Below are 23,856 nucleotides of genomic sequence, written 5' to 3'. Positions count from 1 at the left end.
GCGAATTGTGCCTCAACAACCCCAGGAACATCACGGTGTCGTACGATGGGTCGTGGATGACTCGCGGACACATCTCTCACATCGGCATCGGCGCCGTGATTGAACTGTTTACAGGTCTTTGTTTAGATTACGTTGTCTTGGGTAATTTTTGCGCGGGATGTGAGACGGGCCCAAATGAAAGTGATCGTTCTTTCGGAAACTGGAAGAAGAATCACCAGTGCCAGAAAAACACCGAGAAAAAATCGGGAGAAATGGAAGTGGAGGCCGCCCTCATTCTGTTCAAAAGGTCCCTCGAACGGCACAACCTCCGTTACACCACTATATTGAGTGATGGGGATAGCCGTACCTATCTTGCACTGCAAGAGGAAAAAGTTTACGGTTATTTGCCAATAGACAAGGAGGATTGCGTAAACCACGTCCAGAAACGGATGGGTACGGCGTTGTGCAATCTTGTTTCAAAAAACAAAGCTTCTGGCCTTCAGAGCCTCGGTGGAAAGGGTTGGCTCACAGCAGACCTTATTACGAGACTAAGCTCATATTACGGATGGGCGCTAAAAACGCACAAGGGAGACGTAGATGCCATGCACAAGGCAGTGATGGCAACTTACTATCACGCCACCTCCAATGACTTTGACTCGAACCACACATTTTGCCCAACAGGCCCCAATTCGTGGTGCCGTCATAATGCCGCAAAGGCTAGGGGCGAGCCGGCCCCAAAACATCCCCGAAACCTGCCTCCTCATGTTTGCCAGGGCTTGCTGCCCATTTACGAGCGTTTGAGTGACAAGAAGTTGCTCGAGAGGTGCCAGAGGGGAAAGACCCAAAACAGCAACGAGAGCCTCCACTCGGTTATCTGGTCTCTTGCACCAAAGGATCGCCATGCCTCCCTGTTCACCGTACAGGCAGCTGCTGTGGCAGAAGCAGTGCTGAAGTTTAATGCAGGGAATGTCAAAGCGTCTGCATCTATAATGCAAGAGCTAAGCCTCAACACCAGCTCATTTTGCAGTGATCGCATGGCTGAAAAAGATCGGTGGCGATTGAAAGCTTCAGCTCGAAAGCGTGCATCAGCTGAAAACATGCATCAGGCCCTCAAAAAACGTCACACAGGCAACAATTCCCAAAATGACTATGTGCCAGGGGGATACTAGCCAGTTACAGCTGGTAACTTGTAATCATTTTGCCATATTGCTGAATAAATCGAGCTGTTTTCGGTTTTTCTTGATTTTCTCAGAACTACTGTAAAAACCCGCGTATAATACGAGGTTCTTTTCTAAATTTTACCATGTAAAATTTCTGCCTCGTATTATAAGCGGATCCCAAAGTTTTCAGCGTAAAATTTGCAGTTTCGTGTTCGTTTTTGCTCACTGCTATCATCATCAAGACTCGTAGCGGAGTATGCGTCATCTTGCGGTGGCGTCGGTACTGCTGCTGCTGCTTTCAACGGGCGCCATTTTGACCACGCTAAGAATCGGCACGTTCGCTAGTCTATCTCGCACGATGTCGGGACCGCGAAAGTAGTACCCCAGCTGCCTTTAAAAGGAAAGTTATTTTAGCTGCCGAGGCCATCGGGAATTGCGCCGTAGGGCGGCACTTTGGCGTCACCGAGGGCAGTGGTCACGGCTCGGATGACATCCCAGTTGGAAAGTTGCAACGTCGGCAGATAAGCGCATTTGGCCTTAGCAACGCCGTCGCTTCGGTGGCAGTGGCTCCCCTCGCCATCCCTCTCAACTCCCTCGTAGCTCCTCCCACCTTTGACTGGCTCCGCGCGTGCCCGCCGCCGCGCCCGTCGGCGTGGCGCCAACTTAGCCCTTTCCCTGAAGTTTCGTTTTCTGCCGTTGTCAGGAAGTTGGCCGAGACGTCGGCTCGTACAAGCGTGTTCCGGCGTGACGGTGAAACGGGGACCTTGCTATTTGAGAGTTTTTTCCGCGTGGCGTTGAGGGGTCTGTCCTAAGCTTTTGCTCTATGGCGGTGTCGGAGCAATGCCGGTTGGAGGCGCCGTCACGTGATTTGAGGCGCTGCTGAGGGCATTGTCGGTGCACCGTATGTTCGAATTAACCGTTGCAAATGCTTTCGCGTTCGAATTACCGGAAATTTTCGCCCATAGCAATACACATAACTTTGACGGGACCACAGCGTCAGTTCGAATTAGGCGTGTTCGAATTAACGAGATTAGATTGTAAATGCTATGTGGGTTTTCCTCACTCACATTATATGCGGGTGAAAACTTTTTTTTTTTGTTGTTGCTATCCCCAAATAACACCTCGTATTATATGCGGGTCCGTATTATACGTGGGTTTTTACGGTAGCTTTTTACTCACCCTGCCCGTTCAGAGCAACGATATCTCAAGCTGTAGGACAGCTGCAGCTGTAATTTTTTTTGCTATACGCAGCTAAATAATAAGCTTGAAGTGCTGCAAGCACATTCTTATTTTTCTACGTCTGTAATTTTTTATTTGCTTTTTTTTTATTAGTAGCTGTGCTGTAAACACTGAACTTTGATGAGCTGCTAAATTGCTATTTGTTGTTGGATTGGAAAACTGCTTGCAGCACTGCAATCCTTATACATTCTGCTTTCCACTCGTGCAATAAACATAACTTTCTGGCCAGTATATTTTTATCTTGTTTCACTAAATAATAATAATTAACATTTAATTATCTCATTAATTACTTGAGCTACAAAGAAAGTAATTGCATTTAGGTTGAGTTTGCTCAATAAATAAATTAAGAAACCTTCAGATGCCATGTCCCCCCTTAAAGCTCTTGTAGATTGCCTTGTGCCGCAAACCCCAAGGATTATACACACTTGTAAAAAAAATTGCAGCAGAACTCATTTCACGATAACTGTCGATAGTAATGTGAATAGTATACGGCAGTGTAATGACAACACACCCTATTCCTGAAATGACGTTTATCTAATGTGTGTAGTGGTAATTCTGACACTTTCGTTGTTGCTTCGGCTATATGCCACATACTCCAATATCGTCCCACTTTGCTATGGCGCTCGCTTGCCAAGTTTCTATGATGCTGATGAAGTGGCATTGGAATGACAATGAACATTCTAGCAAATTTTGTTAATGCACGATTACAGTTTAGTGGTGTGTTGTTGTTGAGAGATACAAAATGCATTGAATCCTATGGTCATTCGCAAGAGATACAAAATTGCTTCAGTGTAATGAGAATTTCGTTGTCTCTGATTTTTTCTACTATGTAACGGATGTATTTTATTGCGATAGCAATTATACGGACACTCAAAAGCAGATTTCTGCCGTCGGCGTCGCCGTCGCCGTGAGGTTCCGTATGACGTCAATGGAGATGAAATCGTCGCCGCGCGCCGAACGCTGTATGTGCGAGTGAAAGGATGCGAGGGATGCGCGCTTTCACGGGGAGTGAACGCACGGCGGAGAACAAACGTGCGTTCTGCGCCGTGCTCCCTTAAGGGCTGCAGAAGTAGGCGTCTCTTTCCTTATATACAATCACCATATATGTAGAGCAAACGCGCCTTCTCCCGACGTGCTAGAGGCCGTGGGGGAGGGGGAGGGAAGGGAGGCGACGTTTAGCTGCGGCACCAAGTGCCTATTTGTATCAGAGGCTCCAGCAACAGTCACCAACGCCGCACGCATTTTGAGCGAACGCGGGCAAAACGCCGACGGCGTCGACAACAGTTCTGCATGTTGCCGGTGCTGCTGCATGTCCAAGTTTATACAGCTGATAAAGCTAATATCATTACTCCGTATAGCTCTCTACAAATTTGCTATCGCAATTGATGCTTCGCCTTTCAGGTGAAACTGCGACAACTTTTTTACATCAAATGTGACTTTGCTATAACAAGGTTCAACTGTATTGCCGTTTGTTGCATATCTGGAACAGGTAGATTAAAAGACAATAGCTTTACCATGGAAAGCATATTTTCTTTCTCCATATGCTATGTTTTCTTTGTGCTGTTATTTTTCTCTGTGAACTTCATTTTTCTGCTTCTTGGGGGCTTCTTGTCACCACAAGCTTAGCCCGAACATAGCAGCCAGTGTGCAAGTAACAGTCTCCTGTGCTCATTTTCCGTCGCATATAAGCTAGTTGCTTATAAAAAGCAAGTGTGACAGTTATAATCCCATTCTTCGCTTGTGGCTGCTAGCGCTTTTAGATGCAATGTTAGACTGCACTGGTCTTTGGGATCGAATCAAGTGGAAATGAAATAGTGTTATAATGCCAAATTACAAAAAATCAGTAGTCATGCCATCACCCTCACACTAACGTTGCCATCATTGTCCTCTTGCTGCTGTCATGACGCATACACTCCCGTCACACACACGGTTGTTGATGTACTCAAGAAATGTTGGTCCATTTGGTTTTCGCAAAATCCCAGATGGTGCCTTAATAATGCTTCGCATAATATTGATTCCCACAGTGCATGGAATCTGCATATTTTTGCATAATAATGCTCAGTGTTGCATGTGTGCAACATCGTGTGTCATTCACACTAAGTACCCTAGAACCCCTTTCATATTATCCTGTTTTATACAATTTCCCAAGTGCCAACATTCATGATTAAGAGCACAAAAAATGACTCAATACAGTTACGCTTCATTTTTATCGGTTAATATTCCCGGGAAACACAATCTTTCAGCACCAACATTCAGTACATCGCCAAACTGCGATTGTATAAGCTTACCGGCCACTACCCGCTGTGGTTGCTCAGTGGCTATGGTGTTGGGCTGCACGAGGCCACGGGATCGAATCCTGGCTGCGGCAGCCGCATTTCGATTAGGGCGAAATGCGAAAACACCAGTGTACTTAGGTATCATCATCATCAGCCTATATCGATGTCTACTACAGGACGAAGGTCTCTCCCTGCGATCTCCAATTACCCTTGTCTTGCGCTAGCTGATTCCAACTTGTGCCTGCAAATTTCCTAACTTCATCACCCCACCTTGTTTTCTGCCATCCTCGACTGCGCTTCCTTAGGTATAGGTGCACGTTAAAGAACCCCAGGTGATCCAAATTATTCCGGCGTCCCCCACTACGGAGTGCCTCATAATCAGATTGTGGTTTCGGTACATAAAACCACATAATTTAATTTAATCTTTCTGGCCAGTAGATCTCATGTTAACAAAAAAAGCCTCAAGGCATGCACGATCGAAAGCAGTAAGTGCCTGCCATGGCAGCTTCCCCACAGCACTCACCTGCCCTTGTCACCTGAAAATGGTGGCACGCGCTCACTTTCCTCTTCCAGTACCAGCAAATCTCCTCCCGGGTTGTTGCATTCACAGTTATCGCTGCCAACCCTATTGCGATGAGCATCTATCTACATCTATCGGTTTCACAGCTCGTGAGGTGTAGGGCTGTTGGAAGCATACCGCATGCATTTTAATGGGAAATAACCCAAATGTGCCACCGTTTCCTGCTGCAGGCTGTGCGAAGTGAGCATCATGTTTTGTTCTGGCGACACTGTATTTCCCCATTGCCCGCCTGCTCGATTTCGTTTCAGTTTCCCGTTGCGGTCTTAAAACACTGCGCAAAAGGAAAACGAGAAACCACATCTTAGACCGCTTGGGCACCACCAGCTCAGCTTGCGTCGGTGTCTCGTGCTGCAATGATTCTCGCCGAGCGAGCACAAAAAACTACCCACGAAAATGCATCGCCTGAAGAAGCTGCTGATCCAGGCCGAACTCAAGGAGCATAAACCTAAGTTTGCTGAAGCTCGAAAAACAACAATGCGTGCCTCGAGCTGCTCGAGCCCTACCAGCTTAGCGCGTGTTGGCATCTTGTGCTGCAATGATTCGCGCAATGCTTGGCGTTACGTAGATGTCAACTAGAATTGAGTCTGCCAAAATTCTTATTGACTTCTCAACATGTTTTCCCAGTCAGTACATTCTTTCTCGCATTTTTTCCGAGAATGTATGAATGATATTTTACCGGATTGGTTGTCTCCACCGGAGAAAAGAAGTGAGCAAGGAATCCGTTTATTCAAAAGAGAACTACGTGTAGTAGGCAATAACCTTTGCTAGTACCGTTAACTAGGTGCCACTAAGAAGGGCATTTTCGATCCAAGAGATTGTGTAGCATTGCGTGAGCCCACTTCTCTTTATACAGTTAAACCTGGATATAACGAAATTGACAAATTCCCGAAAAACTTTGTTATAAAGAGGATTTCGTTATATGCAGGTTCGGCACGAAAATTCGAAAAAGAAACGCCTACCGTATTTACTCAATTCTAACGCGGACTCGATTGTAACACGCACCCGTTTTCCGTTTTCGTCGAAGCACTCATCCTTGGAATGTCACACCAGGTACTGGATGCGTGGACGCATGTCGTTTCGCTCAAGCGTGAGGCATCGGAAACCAAGAGCGAGCGTCACGATGGCGTCGTATAGTGTTACAGTAGAACCCCGCTGTTTCGTTCCCGGGTGCTGCATTTTCCCACCTGTTACGTCGTTTTCGGCCGGTCCCGGCACAGCTCCTATAGAACCCAATGCATTGGTAGCCCCGCTGTTGCGTCGCAACTGTGGGACCATTCCCACATCGTACGTTGCGAACTTCAATCCTGCGCCGGCCCGAGCGGCCATTTTGACTTTTCATGTCGCTTGGCTTGGTGGCTTGACGATGGCATTGGCCGCCCAAAGTGCCGGGGGCGACAACTATGACGTATTTTCGGTTTCTGCCAGCAAAAGTATGGCCCTTGAGATCCGTATTTGCTATCTAAAGATGGTGTCTATGACGCGTTGTGGCTCTAAAATTGGTTTTGGCTCATCGATGTTCCGTATAAAGTCCAAGGGCGATAACGCAGCTGCCACGCGCCGTATGCTGTATGTGCGAGTGACGTGCGAGGGGAGCCGACGACCTCGTCTAATGGCGTTTTTCACTGGTCGATCTGGAGCGGCCGCCGAAATCCTGGAGCGAGTGCTCGCAAATCACCAACCCTAATCTGCCAGCGGAGAGCGAAAATGCTCCGCGCTGGTACAGGGGCTAGAATTAGCGCTGGATCGTACCGGAAGTCTGTGCACAGGCGTCACAAAAATTGACTTCCGCTCTGCATGTTTCCATGGCCACCAAGATCGCCATCCCCCAGCGAGCGGAAGTGACGTATGCTTCTTGTCCTATTTCTGCCCGAATCCGCGCCTCGGCAGCGGAGCAAGTGAGAGTGATCCGGCGCGGAGCAAGTTGATCCGAAACGACCAGTGGAAAGCGCGAACCCTGCTCCAGCTCGACCAGTGAAATTCGGATTCGCAGCCGTGGAGCAAAAAATCCTGCTCCAGGTCGACCAGTGAAAAACGCCAGAAATCTCGCGCGTGCACGAAAGAAAAGCAGGGAGAAAGTGCGCCTTCTTCCGAGGGAGCGAGGGGGGGGGGGGGTTGCAGGCAGCGTTGTACTGTCACGGCCGCTGGATAAAAAAAAAAGCGGCCGTGGTACTGTACTCCGGCATCAAATGCATACTGCGCGGCGGAGTGCGGTCGCGCAGGGCCGTATCTTGAAAAGCGATCTGCGTTGGGGCAGAGTCTAGGCAGTGTAGGTGCGCCGGCGGCTCGTAGCTTTGTGCGTGCTGTGTGTTCTCGGCACTCAGTTTGCGTTAAAGGGATAGACAACAACACGAAGGTCACTTCGCTCGCTTCTGCAGTGGCACTTCCACACACCGCCAGCGTTTGACAGCGCGTGTGCGCGCTCACCGAGTGTGATGTGTCACAGCGTCTGCCAGCACGTCGGCAACATCAACTGGAAAAGGAGAGTACCGGCGTGGTGGGCTAGGCCAGCTGCAGCAAGCGGCAGGATCAGGTTTGAATGAAGGGAGGGAGAAAGGTCACGCCCACGGCGGCAAGATCGCCGGGTCGACGGATGCAGGCCCGCCTCGCACACGCTCGCACGCACACACACGTGCGCTCGCTTCGCGTTCTATCGCGGCGGAGAAGGTGCTTCCGGATGCTGCTTGCGCAAAAATGACAAAATTTGGGGCGAAATCTCTAAGTTGTCGGCGGGGAAAATTCGTTATATCGAGGGGGTCTCCCGCTGCCACTTCGTTACGTAGAGGTCTCAAATACATGTGCTTCTATGGAGTAACGGCGGGGAATAGAAAAACTTCGTTATATCCAGGAATTTGTTATATGGAGGTTCGTTATAAGCAGGTTTAACTGTAGAATCATTGCAAGCTTGAGTCTGATATATCCAGTGTCTAGTTAATCACAAGGGAGTCGTTTTACATGAGTATCGGTAACTTTTGTGTGTTCGATATAGAAAATAATTCACCTTCCCTGGGTTCATTATATTTGGGTTCAGCCGTGTATCTGAATAGCATCTGGCGGGCAAAGCGGTCTGTCCACGTCTGTCTCTGGTGACGACTGGTTGATGGCGCACACTGTGCCTTCAGCTATGCTTCGGGTACATGCTCCTCTGTTCGTATTTAAATTCTTGCCGATAGCACAGACCAAACTGTTTCGTTTGACCTCCCTTGTATCATGCAGGTGGATGTCTGCCGAACGTGTGGCCTGCTGGGCTACTCGCACTGGTGCCACTTCTGCCGCTCGTCGAGTGCCATCGCTACCCTGCGCATCCCGTATGCCTGCAAGCTACTCTTTCAGGAGCTGCTCTCCATGAACATCATCCCGAGGCTGGAGCTCACGAGCCATTGCAGTAACCGCAGCTTCGCCTCCACCAAGCATTGATGGTAAGTGATCGTATGCCCAGGTCAACACGCGAAACCTTAAGGAGTTTCCAAATATAGAAGGTGTCCCTCAATGCCCTACTCGCACCCTTTTGTTTCTCCAGATATTGAAGTTAAGCGCTTGGATCTTTGTACAGCTGACTGTCGTAGCACTGCTGGAATAGTTCTGAACAAACAGTTCCGTAACTGCTAATTATCCCAAATTTTACTTAAAGTTTATGAATTCTGGGTCATTCGACAATTTTATAAAGGTATTGTCAAATTTTACCAAAAAGTGAACTGTGTGTGTAAAAAGGTTTTGCCCATCGGTTTCCAACCACGTCCTTGGAAGTCTTCTGATTGTGAAGGGGCACCGTACGGGTACCCGTTTCGAACAAGGTTATTCAGAGAAGTTCTTGAAGCAGGGGAAATAGGCAACAGCAGCGTCACTGTAGCTGTCGTCGTGATTATGAAATGTGTTGCTTGTCAGTTAATGCTGTTCCAAGTTTGCTGCTGCTTGTGGGCTGCTTCTAAAGGTAAATCATAGTTTATGAAGTGCGTATACAGGGTGTCTCAACTATCATGCAGCAAGGCTTAAAAATATGCGAATGCCACGTAGCTGGACAGAACCAAGGTAATACTGTTTGCCGTTGTTTGGAGATACTCAGAGTATTTTTGCATTGTGCCTCATTAAATAATTAGTTGTAAATAATTAATCAACTTATTAAATATTATGACTAGATGAAAAGTGTCAATGAGAAAATCGTAGAGTGACATGAAAAACTACCGATACAACTTTCTGATGCTCAATATGTGCTACATAAAAGTGTTTTTTCGAGTGTGAAAGATGTCCGTGAATACACGCAAACTGCCTCGAGTAGTCAGTCGCGCGGGAGTCTTGCACATTGTTTATAGATACACTTCAGTTTCGAAACTCTGCCGGCCCGCTGCGGTTCCTGCCACCGCAGCGCTGCAGTCGAGGGTTGAGCTGTCGATGCAAGCGTCATCTGCTAGCTCCAATGTTGCGCTTGTGTAGCGAGCTCCTAAAATACCTGTTCTTCAGCAGCTACTATACGTTTTTCAAAATTTGCTGCGAGTTTATCACACAAGTTAAAGTTTGAACATTGTTGTTGAGCTCGTTAGGAGAAGTTAGTACGTTCACGCGTACCACTGTCAAAGTATAAAGTTGGTTTCGGTGCGTTTGCCAAGGCAGTGTTTATTACTGGTGCACGTTTATATATTTGTGTGCTACGATGCGCATTGTCCTCTCCTGAGGTCTTAATGCGCGTGATGCTTAGTAAACCGGCGGACTTGACCCCGCCTGTTGCAGCTTTTGTGTCTTCAGTGTTCCGCTCTTTGCTTGTGACTGATGCTCAAAATACATGTTGCAACGTACCGCTGTATTGTGTTATACTTCCGCCCGTTGCAGCTTTTATGTCTTCAGTGTTCCGCTCTTTGCTTGTGGCTGATGCTCAAAATAAATGTCGCAATGCACCGTTGTATTGTGATATACTTATCTTGAAAATTCGCGCCAATAATCTGATGCTAACATTGTGCACCCTGCATACATGGTCCTCGTTTGGGTTGACAGCAAGTGCGTGCGTGACCTTGAAAGGAAGAAGTGGAATGTTTTCGCCATGATGATCAGATAGATGTTCTGGACGAAACCCACATCTGTTTCACGGTCCTCACTAGCATTTATTCTCATGCTTTGTATATATTCATTGCTGGTATTATTACTGGGAGTTTTCCACATTAGACAACACTAATACACAGTCCAGTCACATTAATGTGACCACCACGTACTTTCGACGTCGACGTTAAATAACCAATCACAGAAGTCAGGTGGCAGCACAGTGCAGTTGAGCGTATATGAAGGGTGTGTGAGGGCTTCGGAAAACATTGGAATCGGCGTAATGCAGAAACGGAGCGATTTATCCGACCTCCAAAAGGGCATGATCATTGGCTTTGGGGCCAAAGGCAGAAGCATTTCCGAAACGGCCAAGTTTGTGAACTGTTTGCGTGCTGTTGTGGTAAAAGTATACTGTGCATGGCAAAATGGGAGTGTCCAAAATCAGTGACGTGGCAAATGCGGTGCACCACGGGCCATAGATGATAGAGGTCAACGACGGCTGCAGAGATGCGTTCAGGTGAATAGACGTGCTACTGTTGAGCAACTCACTGCCCAGATGAATCAAGGGGCTACCAACAGTGTCTCCCAAACTACCGTTAGTGAACGTTGCTGCGTCTGGGCCTCCGCAGCAGATGCCTGGTTCATGCACCTATGCTGACTGATGTTCATGGGCGACGAAGGCTGGCATTTGCATGCCAGTACTGCAACTGAACGTCCACTGAGTGGTGACAGGTGGCATTTTCTGATCAATCACGTTTTATGCTCCATCGGACGGATGGAAATTGGTGTACATCGGACGGATGGACATTGGTGTATACGGCGTGAAACCTCTAAAAGCAAACACCCTGCAACCATTGCCGGAAGGCCGGCCCAGACTGGACCCTTCCATCGGGTTGTTCGCTCCATGGATCCTCAACTGCATAATCTAGCATAGCTGGCCACGGCACTGGAGTCGGCATGGCTCAAGATCCCAGTGAACACCTCCAGGAACCTAATTGACTCTTTCTGCACGTCTCGCTGCAGTCTGCTCTGCGAAAGGTGGTTATTCTGGCTTTTGACAGGTGGTCACATTAATGTGACTGGACTGTGTATAATGCATGCACGAAACAGATAAATGGCACGAGACAATCGGGTATTCAATTTCAAAATGTAATGAACTTTATTTACATATTTCAGGAAGCAACTATGTTGTGCAACTTTAAATAAGTTTTGCTTTCTCTCTCTTTGTGCTTTCACTGCACAGTTATTCTCCTGACACTTTCGTGAAAAGAAATGCATTCGAGTTCAACGCTCATCAGAATATAGAAAATACCTGCGTTCATCCCTGCTTCGTAGAAAACTGCTTGCCGACTGTCCTCTGGCTCCTCTTGCACAACTGACAATAGCCAGTTTCAAGGCAGCTGCAGTGAAGCACCATTCTCGATTATGTTCCCAAGGTCAGTGCCCTCGCAATCACTCGATAGCTCTTGTGGCTCTTCGTGGGGTGACTGGCAAGCCACAGACTCTGCAAGACTATATGCACGTGATCACCGCCTTTTAGATATAGAAGACAGATAACTGGGCAAGTTTGGGAATTGCGTCGGAATGGCACCACCTCTTAGCGTCCATGCACCCCATTCAATCTCTACAACCTCGCCACTGACAACGTGCTTATATGTTTTGATTATGTCTGACGAATGGAAGTGAATGTCACACACTTTGCCTGTCTTGCCGAGCAACTTGTGGGCACTGGGAATAGCTCTTGCCCACCTTTCAAAAAGCTTGGGGTCCGATGGCGGTGCAAAAAAGTGTTGCTTGTCTAGGTTACTTCTGTACCCGCTCCTACAGCTAGGCACGAAACACGTCGGCATATTGGCTGAATATCAACGCATTTTGCTTGTGAAACCCAAAACACGCTGAGGAATGCAAGCTGAAGCACTTCGTGGCGTAGAGCAGCTGGCCGTCGCAGTCGGCCGTGAAAGCCGACGAATTCGTTGCCTGTTCGTTGTAGCGTACAAATATATTAGCAGTCACTTACTGAAGGGAATATCGACTCATAAAAGAAGTCACGAAGCGCAGACACAGTTCACCAACACAAAAGGTGAAGAAAACAAAGCAAAACCACGCGGGACCAAGAAAAATGTGGCCACTGCCAACACAGAGATGCTCCAAGGACGCTCACTCGTGCTGTCGGCACCGCGCAAGCACCGCGCAAGCATCAACTGCAGTGCCCTCACACTCCCTAGGAGCAAGGTGTGCCCGGATCCGGCGGCGGAGTTTCTAAACTGAAGTATATCTATAAACGTTGGCTTTGCGTGTATTTGCAGGCTTCTTTCACACTCGGAAAAACACTTTTATGTAGCACGTATTGAGCTGCAGAAAGCTGTATCGGTAGTTCATCATGTTGCTCTACAGTTTTCTCATTGACCCTTTTCATCTAATTATAACATTTGAGAAGTTGATTAATTAATTACGACTAATTAGGCAGAATGCAAAAAAACTGAGTATCACCAAGCGACAGCAAACAGCATTACCTTGGTTCTGTCCAGCTATGTGGTGTTTGCATATTTTTAAATCTTGCTGCATGATAGTTGGGACACCCTGTTTATTCCACAAAAGTTGTGTGCTTGGGGCAAAGTGTAAAAAAATTTTTGCAGATTTAGTGCGCCTGTTGCAATCCATGGGAAGCAATGCTTGTATGGATGTATAAATGCTTGTATGGAAGCGATGTATATTCCACAAAACCCAAACCCAAAACCCAAAACAAAGGTTAAGGCGAAGTGTAAAAAAAAAAAAAATTTTGCAGATTTAGTGTGCTTGTTGCAATCCATGGGAAGCAATGCTTCAGTCAAGCGGTGTGTATTAAATCTTATGAGAACTAAAATTGTGTTCATTTTGATCCTATGCAGGGGAGGGCGGGGGGGTATCTGCAACCTCAAGCAATGTTTGTTTATCTGCCGCAAATGTCATAACTGTAATCTCATGCAATTTTCATGTCCGTGCTCTACACTGCTCGCAAGCTACGCCGAAAGTGAAACGCCAAATAAGGCGGATGCACAGCGATGCCACGAGGGCAAAGGCGATGTGTGATTCTTATTGAGGGAAAAATGGCAATGGCAGGTGCGTGCACAGAGGAGTACAACACACATCTTGCTACATTTATTTATTTATTTATTTATTTACAAGTACCTTACAGGCCTCGCAGAGGCATTGTGTAAGGGGGGGCGATACAAAGTAAGAACAAAGTAAGAACAAATTCGGTTAACATCAAAGCCAGTAAGAACAATGCAGAACAAAATGAACAACAGCAAAAAAAATGACCAAGTACAAGACTAGTCATGCATATGTATGTCACATGAATAGGCAAGTTTGAAACACATAAAAGAATTTCAACAGCGTGTTGGACAGATTGAATGAAGCGTAGTGAAACAGACTACGCAGTTTACTGGTACTAGTTGGGATAACAAACAGAACCTAATGCAACTGCATCACTTTGAAAAAAAAAGGGGGGGGATGCATGAATCATGGGAGCAAATGGACCAGCTAAGCATTATCAGTGAAATGGTTGATGAAATGCTTGCGAAATTTATCGTGATTACGCTGAAGGGTGATACTGTTTGGAAGATCATTCCACAGTCGTATGGCACGCGGGAGTGACGAGTAGTTAAAAGCATTAGTGGTGCCGTAGACACGGGCGTAGCTGAAGTCATTGTGTAATCTGTGCGATAACTGAGAGGAACATTGTAATTGTGCTAGCAGTGATCGAGTGGCAGTGACATATTTATGAAAGAGAGACAAAAGTGCAATGTCACGACGTAATGTTAATGGATGGAGTGAAAGTTCGAGCTTTAGCTGGGTTACACTGGACAAGTTGTTATAATTCCGCGCGATAAAACGACAAGCCCTGTTCTGAATAGCTTCTAACTCCTGTGTTAAATATTTTTGATGAGGTGACCAAATGGATGATGCGTACTCTAACTGGGGTCGGACAAATGTTTGGTAGGCCTGTTTACGTACGTGAGGAGTTGTGGATTGTAGGTTGCGACGAAGATACCCCAATGATCTAGAAGCGTTAGCAGAAATAGTAGTTATATGGTCGACCCAGGAAAGATTTTGTGTGAGGTGAACGCCTGGATATTTATACGATGTAGTTCTAGCCAATGTGTTGTTATTGATGTTGTAAGGAAAGAGCGAACGAGCTGATTTACGAGTAAATGAGATAATTTTACATTTTGAAATGTTAAGTCATTAGCCATGTTTTACACCAGTTCTTATTTATTTACTTAACATACTCTCAATGCCTGATGGCGTTACAGAGAGGAGTGGTGAATCATTATATAATGTTAGATACAGCAGTTTGAAAGGATGAATGAACCGGATTGCTGGTGACCGAGGCGGGGAGGTGGTTCCATTCGGATGCTGTCTTGGGCAGGAATGAATTGAAGAAAAGGTTTGTGCGGCAAGTTGGTACTTGTACCTTGACGTTGTGGTCGATTCGCGATGAAATATAAGGGGGTGATATAAAAAGGTCATTTTTTATTTCTGGGTTAGTATAGTACATTTTATGAAAGAGTGATAACCGGGCGAGTTTCCTTCTTGATGATAGGTCTGGCAGATGAAGGCTAGTTTTGATGGCAGATACACTGGCACTGCGCGAATAATTGCATACAATGAAACGTGCAGGGCAGTTCTGAATGGCTTCAAGTAAGTATGTTAGCTGTGCTGTAGATGGATCCCAAATTGATGCGATCCAGGTCACTTTGGAGGGATTGGTGATCATCAGCACTTTTTATGGAACGGTAAACAATGCAGTCGTCAGCAAATATACATATACAAGATGATATGTTATTTGGCAGGTCATTAATGTAGATTAAGAATAGTAAAGGACCAAGGACGCTACCTTGCGGCACCCCAGATGTAACATCGGAAGGAGGAGAGAAGTAATTATTGACAACGGTGAACTGCTGGCGGTTAGAAAGAAAGTTACAGACCCATGACAAGGTTAGCGAATCTAATTTAAGCGCAGAAAGTTTTGATATTACTCTGCAATGTGCTAAGCGATCAAATGCTTTAGAAAAGTCTAGGAAGATGCAATCTATTTGTAAGTTATCGTTCATGTTGTAATGAAGGTCAGTAGTGAATTCAAATAACTGTAACTCACAGGAGAAGTCTTTCTGAAATCCATGCTGATTTGGGAAGAAATGATTTGAGTCTAGGTGATCGTAGATATGCGATGCGATAATGTGTTCGAGTATCTTGCAGCAAATGCATGTTAGTGAGATGGGGCGATAATTTTCGTGCGAATGTTTATTACCACTTTTGAAAACGGGTACTACCTTTCCTATTTTCCAATCAGTGGGCAGTTCGCTTGTTGATAATGACTGTTTGTGGATGTGAAGTAAGATGACGCTGGAAACTGAAGTGGTATTTTTTAGTATTTTTGAATTTATTTCGTTGACACCGGAGGACGAAGACACTTAAGGTTATTGATCAGGTGCACAATGCCATTAAGTGTAATGTTGACAGGTGCCATGTAGTGGTAATCAAAATCATTGACGTAAGGGATGCTAGAATTATCTTCTTTGGTAAAAACAGATGTAAAAAACGTGTTTAATGTAATGGGAATGTCAGCATCCGAATATGGGGTGTTGTAAGCATTATGTATCGAGATATCGTTTCCCAAGCTATGTTGACTTATCGTTTTCCAGAATTTACTAGGATTATTTTTTAGTAGTGCGGGAAGGTCTTCTGAAAAATACTTATCTTTGGCTTCACTAAGGGCAGAACAGTATGATTTCAGGTAGTTTTTATAATTAACCCATGCATCTGGCATACACTCGCACTTCGCGGCATCGTACAGTCCCCTTTTCTTTTTTTCTCATATGCTGATGTTTTCTTGTAAACCAAGGGTTAGTTTTATCGTTAGATATTGTGATAAGTGGAACGTGCTTGGATACTAATTCTGTGAGCTTGTCTCTAAAAAGAACCCAGTTACTTTCAACAGACCTGTTATGAAAATGGGGCATCAAGATGTTATCATAGAAGACTTGCAGTTCGGCATTAATGCAATCGTAATTAGCTCGATTATAGTCGCGAATCTGTTTTCTCGTTACACCAGTGAAAGGAAGCGGAATGTTAATAGTGATTTGAAGTAATTTATGGTCGCTCAGTCCATCTAAGTAAGTTATGCTACTGACTGTATCAGGAGCTGTTGTAAAGATGAGGTCTAGTATATTGGGACCGCGGGTTGGTTGGGTAACTACTTGAAGTAGGTTAAAATCTAAAGTCAGATCAATGAGGCCTGATGAAACAGTACATGGGGATGATAGCAGTGTCCAGTCAATCTGCGGAAAATCGAAGTCACCGAACAGATAAGTGACATCTGCGTGGAAGAGCTCAAGTGCTCTCGCAATGCTTTCACGCAGCTTGTCTGAGAAGGAGTGATCGGAGTTCGGTGCTCGGTAACAGTTGCCTATCAATAGTTTGGTGGAAGATGTAATGCAGGTCGTCCATATGATTTCCAGATTAGAATCTGTATTAATAGCAAATGATGTTAGCGATTTCTTAATGCCAAGCAGAACGCCTCCCCCTCGCCTATGAATGCGATCGCGCCTGTATATGTTAAATGAGCTGGAGACTGAAAGAACTTTGCAATCACGAATGTCTGGGTGTAGCCACGTTTCAGTGGAAGCGATGATGTCGGAATCACTGTCTTTGAGGAAAGACGAGGCTTCAGCACACTTAGATAATATACTTCGAATATTAGTGAATGATATTGACAAGGGGGAAGACATGATGACTGGTTGCGGCTGTTTCAAGATGTGCGCACGTTCACTGTGCATGAGCTATTGATTAAACTGCATGACAGTATCAGTCGTCTCATTGTAAATATAGGTTTTTGAGTCCATGCACAGTTTGTCAACTGACAACTTATACTTCTTTTTCTGCGATTTTGCGAAATTTATCAGTTTTGCCCTGGCTTTGCGAGTTGCAGGTGAGAAATCTATGAGTATCGCAAAATTTGTTCCCTTAAGTTTAGGCCCCGATGACAGTATGAGTGCTTTGTCCTTAAAATAGGTCAACTTGGCAATTATTGGCCTTCACTTTTCTGGGTTATATTGTCCTAAACGGTGAACGCGCTGAAATTGAACGCTATTAGCGGTCATCTGCAATTCTTCCGAGCAGAATTTACCTATTTTTTGTTCGGACATTGCCCAGTCTTTACCTGACTCATCTTCTATGCCAAAAAATAGAAGATTCGAACGCCGCATCCTATTTTCTACATCCTCACATCTTGACGCAATAGCCATCAGTTGATCCGAGACGCACATAGTTTCATCATTTTTGTCATCCTCTGCTGTGCTACGAGAAGCAACAGCTGCTTCCAAGGTCGCCACTTTAGCATTAAGTATTCGAACAGTGTTTTCATAGGTTTCCTGCTTTTTTTTATGCTTTTTAGCTCTTTTAGTAAAGAACCTTTTGCTTCCTCAAGCTTTCAGATGGTTTCTAGCACTACGGCAAAAACGTCAGCCTCGCTTTTTGACATGGGACCTGGGTTTGACTCGACATCACCAGCAAGCAAGGGCAAAAGGTCACACAAGCAAGAACAAAAGCCAGCTGAGAAAACATGCGTTCGCTTCAGTATGTCTTCAAGAGCATGTGGGCACGACACCGCGAGAAGACAGCAGTTGCTACTCTTAACACAAGCCGCGTTGTTTAGGTAACTAACTTGAAACATCAAGCAGCATGAAGGCATCTTGTCTGGTGCGATGTCATGCCCGAAGCGTAGGCTTGTTGGGTGCTTTTTATACTGCGCGCCGGCCGCCTCGAACGCAGCTGTCGTTGATCCAGGTTGCCAGACGGACGGGCAGGCTCCATCCAGAACTGGCGCATGATGTGTCGAATTCGGTGTAGACAGCGGCAAGCACGTTGACGGAAGGTGGTCTGGATCGATGAGCCATGACCAGATAGTCCAGGTGATAGCGGCCTGAAACATCAAGCAGCATAAAGGCATCTTGTCTGGTGCGATGTCGTGCCCGAAGTGCAGGCTTGTTGGGTGCTTTTTATATTGCGCGCCGGCCGCCTCGAACGCAGCTGTCGTTGATCCGGGTTGCCAGATGGACGGGCAGGCTCCATCCAGAACTGGCGCATGATGTGTCGAATTTGGCATAGTCAGCGGCAAGCACATTGACGGATGGTGGTCTGGATCGATGAGCCATGACCAGATAGTCCAGGTGATAGCGGCCTGAAACATCAAGCAGCATGAAGGTATCTTGTCTGGTGTGATGTCGTGCCCGTTGAGGTTTATGTTGCTCCTGTGTAGGGGTGTGCGAATATTCGAAACTTTTGAATGATGAATTGAATAGTGTCCTATTCGATTCGTCATTCGAAAGTTAGAATGGTGTCCTATTCGATGTGGTCTTTGAATCGAATGGTCACTATTAAAGAATGCGAATATTTTTCTAATACTTTCCGAATACTTCGAGACATCAACTGCACCCAATTAAACATACAATTGGAGCAAAAGTATGGTAAATTTTCACCCCCCCCCCCTCCCGCAGGAATAGTAGAGGCATAAAACATGAGAGCTTGCGTAGTGGAGAAGGCTACGGCGCTTAAGTAACCATACTTTACAGGCTATACAGTGATCATCCACGCTCTCTGAAGAGTCCTGTGCATGCGAAGAAACTACTTTGCTCCTAATGCTCCATTTGTGCTTTTAATAAACAATGCTTCATAACGTGCTATGCAATTACAGAAACTTGCTAACTTTAAGAATGCTAGGATGTGAACATCATTTTATATTATTTGTTATAATGGCTGTTCCTTATTAGAAAACTGTTTAATATTCGATTCGGTCACTATCACTATCAAATCACTATCTGCACAGCCGTACTCCTTTGCAACAGTGGCACATACACATTCTGGAGGAGGATTGCACCAAGAATAGGCGCACACGCAGTGGCACGTACCAAATGGGAAAATCAACTAAAATGAAGGAATCTCTTTGAATGTCATGTGCGATTTCATTGAGGTCGGTGTGCTTTTCAGATGCCTATAAGCCGACAATATATGCATATGAAGGAATTAATGTTTTTATTATGCAGAACAAAGGTACATTCACTCCAACTACTTTGTCGGTCAGCATACAAGGGTTGTAGTACTTAAAGTCCCTAATAGTCAAAGTACCATACAACATGTACTTTTACATGTTGCACTCTTTCCTTCTGCCGTCTCCTCTCCTAAAGCTCTTCTTTACTTTTTGCTTGCACAAGCAAGTCTGCGTTGGCGCACCTAGAAAGTCCACGTTGAAGCGTTCAGGCCGGGTGTGCGCCGCCGCCCTGCGCAGTGTGACTTTCAACATGGCTCTGGGGCGGAAAATAAGAAAATATAAACAAGTGAAAGCAGATGCTATCATCGTCCAATCGGAGATACAGGAAGAGAGAAGCGGCGTTGATCAAAGGATGGCGGTACTTTTCTTATATAGGGACTTTAGTAGTACTGGGTGTTTTATTTTAATGTTAACAGATTTTTTAAAATAGCCTGTGGCATTTAGCGCAAACCTACATAATGCGCTGGAATATCTGAAAAAGTACAGATTACATACACTGGAAATCAATGCACATAATTGACTGATAAAATTTTTCACTAATTAACTTTTCAACTAATTACTTAGTGCACATATTGCAGTGCACATATTGAAGGCAGTGATTTCAATAGGCGCATACACTTGGAACAAATTTTGAAGCTAGCACCAGTTTTGTATAGGCACAGTCAAACTTGCCATTAAAATGCAGTGTTGTTCCACTTACTTTTTTTAACAAAATGCCTAGTTTTTTATGCATTGCAGCTCGGAAGTTACTGGAACACCAATGCATTTCATCGCAAACATTGGGAATGCATGTCTTGAAACTGGTGTCATCCACAGAATTTATTCAAAGTGGATACGACTTTAAATGTCACTGGCTAGAATTCGTAAATTTCACTATGTGGCAGAAAGAAATTCGTTTAAAGTTAATGAGCAAAAATTTGTTAATTAGTCAAATATTCACTTTAATTTTCTGTCCAAGTAATCTCTGCCTCTGAGAGTAATCTACCTCAGGAAGTATAACTCAGCTACTTGTCATGGGTGATTAATAAAATTCTGTAAATGATAAAATAAAACACCCCATTACGCCTTTTTGCTCGTACTAGCATTCGGCGCACATATAAACTGTGTATATATACATATACTACCCAGAGATACTGTGCAATACATGCTCATTGTATCTGGAACTTCGTCAACGTTGTTCCCAAAATGACAGCAAAACAGTCTAACTACTGTTGCCTGTGTTGTAATAGTGTCACACGTTATCTATGTGAGCACCAGCAATTGCTCTGGAATGTGTACAAACGCTGGGGCAACTTGAGCTGTGTGATTAGAATGGACGACTGCCAGTCATGCTCGCCACAATGAACACTTCGGCATTGCCTTGCTTTGTGGGCACAAATCTGCGCAATAAGGTGTTAGATTTATTATTGACTAATCCTTGTGGTTCGTCTGTTTCATCACCATCACTACATCATTACAATAGCGAAAGCATCCCAATTCATTATGTTGTAAGCAGTGATTTTCTGTATTCTAATACTAGACAATCACTTTGCATGCACACCAAATGATCTTTGGTGCATGACACCAAAAGAGTGTTTGTACACTGCCTGTAACTTTTTGCAGGACCCTTGTGTGCTGCCGTCATCTGTTCAATGTTCCATCAGGAATTGGCGGTCTGTTGTGTCACCAACAGCTTGAATCTGTCACCACCACTGGACGTTCACTGCCAGATTCAATGAGCTCCACTGACTCTTGTGTCTTCAACCCAAGATGCCGGCTCTTCAAACAACATTGGAACTTGCAAAAAGTTTGTTGTGATCCGAGCTGGCGAGACTTGAATATGCGAGAGATGCCTGGCTCATTGCAACACGTCTCAGCTGTGAGAGCTGTTGTGTGGATTTTTGACTGGACAGGAGTGGTGTGCAAACCTGGTTCGGAGTTTAAGTTTGACGAATGAGGAGATACCTAATAACAAGAAAATGTGCCCTCTGTGATTTACATTTGCACCGTGGCGAATCCTTTGCTTCAGCTGTCCATGAGTAAATTGTGTTTCTACTGATGCTAATGGAGAAGCCGTTCATGCGAAAGCACTTTAGTGTCTATGACATTCGAGATGAGAACTTGTCATTGATGTTGAAGGTGGTTAAAGCTTCTATTGTAATGCCACAACGTTGTTCTGCAAATATGGTTTTTCTTGTTTTGTAATGCACAAGTATGCAAATGTGCATGCAGCTCGCAGCTGTTTCAATTGTATAACCTGACGCAATTGTCTGACAGATTGTTTGCATATTCAGATAATGTATACGCAGATTGGAATATATTTCTTTATTTCCAGAAAGGCCTTTGGTTTGCTTCTGAAAGATGTATTCGGATTAGTTTTCAACTAGCTGTTTGAGATGATGTAGATTAGTGCACACTAAGCGGAGATGCTATAATGCAGTGCCATTTATTTTTCTATTGTCACTTTTGTCCAATTTCATCAGAACAGCTTTGAGCAGTTTCTACACCAATAAGAAACGGAGGCAAGGCTATTTCTAGATTTCTAAATTATTTGGGGGTTTTGGCGGGCGTTTTGTGCCTTCAGTTGCAAAAAATGTGATGATGGTGTGAATAAATGATTACTTATATCTTGTAAAGTCTTGCACTTCTGTGTATTTGTTCCTATATTCGCTGAAAATTTTCTTATGCAAGAAAGGAGCAGCTCCGGAGGCAAAATATGTGCAGGTATGAGTGTGCCTGAAAATGCTCCCGCATGACAGTGTACACCACGGAGTGTTAAATTAAGTTATTTGCCCACTTTTCTCTTACCTACACATTTGGGCAAATGTGAAACTGGCGCATGTGCAAGCTATGCTGATTCAGTATCTGTTCCAAGAAACAAAGGGCTGTCAAACACTGCCAGAATACTTGGCGCACGGGCAGAAGCTCCGCACCTGTAGCTTTCCTTTCACCGCCACAGAAAGTTGTCCTCGAGTATGTAATACTTGTTCTGGTGAATGAGTTTGTTTCGGTACATAGGGGGGTGGATGCGTCATGACATCAAAGTACTGTATCTTTTTGCATAATGCTCGCGCTTCTTTTCACAGAAAGTTGGTGCGATGTTGGGAGTGTGATAACTATGTGGAGAAAGCTTTCCGAGGGAATGTTCCAGGTGCTAAATAGAAAAACAAAGTGGCTATAAATCTTGGCTCTCACACCAGACCCTGCAAGCTCTAACAAAAAAAATTATGCAGATCCAACGCACATTTTGAAATTCAGGTCAAGCGAAGCTTTCATGAAGCGGTTAATGAAAGGCTATAAATGTGCCCATTTCGTTGATGCATCTTGACGTAATGGAAACTGGCACACTCGTATGTGCTCTCGTACACCTGTGCTACGCAATGTGACAACTCTTATGTTGCCTTGCCTTGTATTTCTTAATTTCTGCCTGCATCTTGGCCAATCCGTCATTGTGGAAGTGTACCATAGTATGGAGATCATGATCAACCCATGGCGATCATCTCAGAGGTAGTGGGTGTTGGCACGATGAAGTATAGTTGAAATTGTGGCCTAATTTATTTATTTCAAAATATCTTACAGGCCTGAAGAATGGGCATTGGGTAAGGGGAGCTTCAAAATTTTACATAGTATAAGCAGCATACGATTATATACAAAACATAACACTTTGTTAATAATAATACTACAATGAAGAATCAAGTTTACACTGTCTAAAATCCTCAGAGCAAAAAAGAAAAAAAATGCATACTAGAAGCAAAGCAGACAAGAAGTTATTTAAAGTAAGAAATGCATGTTTATGTCGTGACGGAATTTTCTTGTAGCTTCAGCTACCAGGATATCGGGAAGGTCGTCCCACGAGCGGATGGCGCGTGGAAGTGCAGACGAGTTAAAAGCGGCTGGTTTACCATAGATGCGCGTGAAAGAAATATGATTATGTAATCTTCTGGAGTGGAATGGAGAGAGAGAGAGAGTAAACTTTAATCAAAAGAGCATGCGAGCGTAGGTAGCTCCTCCGCTCTGCAGTGGGTGGTCCCCTCAGTCCAGGAGTACAGCGGCCTTAGCTGCCCTTCTCGCTCGGTTGACCAGGTTTAGCTGGTCCGTCGAGTCGGAGCTGGACAGCGTTGCCTCACATTGCCGTGTGGTGGGGTGTGTTATGGGTGTGAGCTGTGGTGTGTTTGCGCAAGCCCATACCATGTGGTATAGCAGTTGCGCATTGATCGCAGTGTGGACATTTATAGGAATACAGCACAGGGTGTATGGCGTGGTAAAGACTCAAATGTGGATACGTGTTTGTTTGGAGTTTTCGCCATATGGAGAGACTTGCAGAGTTATTGGTGATGGCCTTGGTCCATGAACGTACTTTTGAAACAGTGATAAAAGTGCTACATCACGATGAGTGTTCAAAGAATGCATTGATAAATTGTTTCTGATTTGCGTTATGCTTTCGTTGTAGTTGTCATTTTGTGAGATGAATTGATCGAAAGCTTGGGAGAGTAGGCATAGAAAGGTTAGAGAGGTTTGCTTTATTAA

The 23,856-nt window shown here is 44.9% G+C and overlaps 1 protein-coding gene across 1 annotated transcript in view; it reads left to right on the top strand.

Moving 5' to 3' along the window:
• Positions 1-21,860, top strand: part of LOC119458369 (DNA-directed RNA polymerase III subunit RPC2) — a 45,255-nt gene extending 23,395 nt beyond the window's left edge. Inside the window, exons 6-7 of the mRNA XM_037720201.2 lie at positions 8,448-8,650; positions 20,953-21,860. Of these exons, the coding sequence (XP_037576129.1) occupies positions 8,448-8,648 (201 nt within the window). The 3' untranslated portion in view covers positions 8,649-8,650; positions 20,953-21,860. The remainder of the gene's footprint in view (positions 1-8,447; positions 8,651-20,952) is intronic.
• The last annotated feature ends 1,996 nt before the right edge of the window (positions 21,861-23,856 follow it).

Source organism: Dermacentor silvarum, chromosome 7 (assembly GCF_013339745.2).
Source record: "Dermacentor silvarum isolate Dsil-2018 chromosome 7, BIME_Dsil_1.4, whole genome shotgun sequence".
NCBI lineage: Eukaryota > Metazoa > Arthropoda > Arachnida > Ixodida > Ixodidae > Dermacentor > Dermacentor silvarum.
The sequence above is the reverse complement of the archived record's forward strand: the minus strand, read 5'-3'. Positions and strand labels throughout refer to the sequence as shown.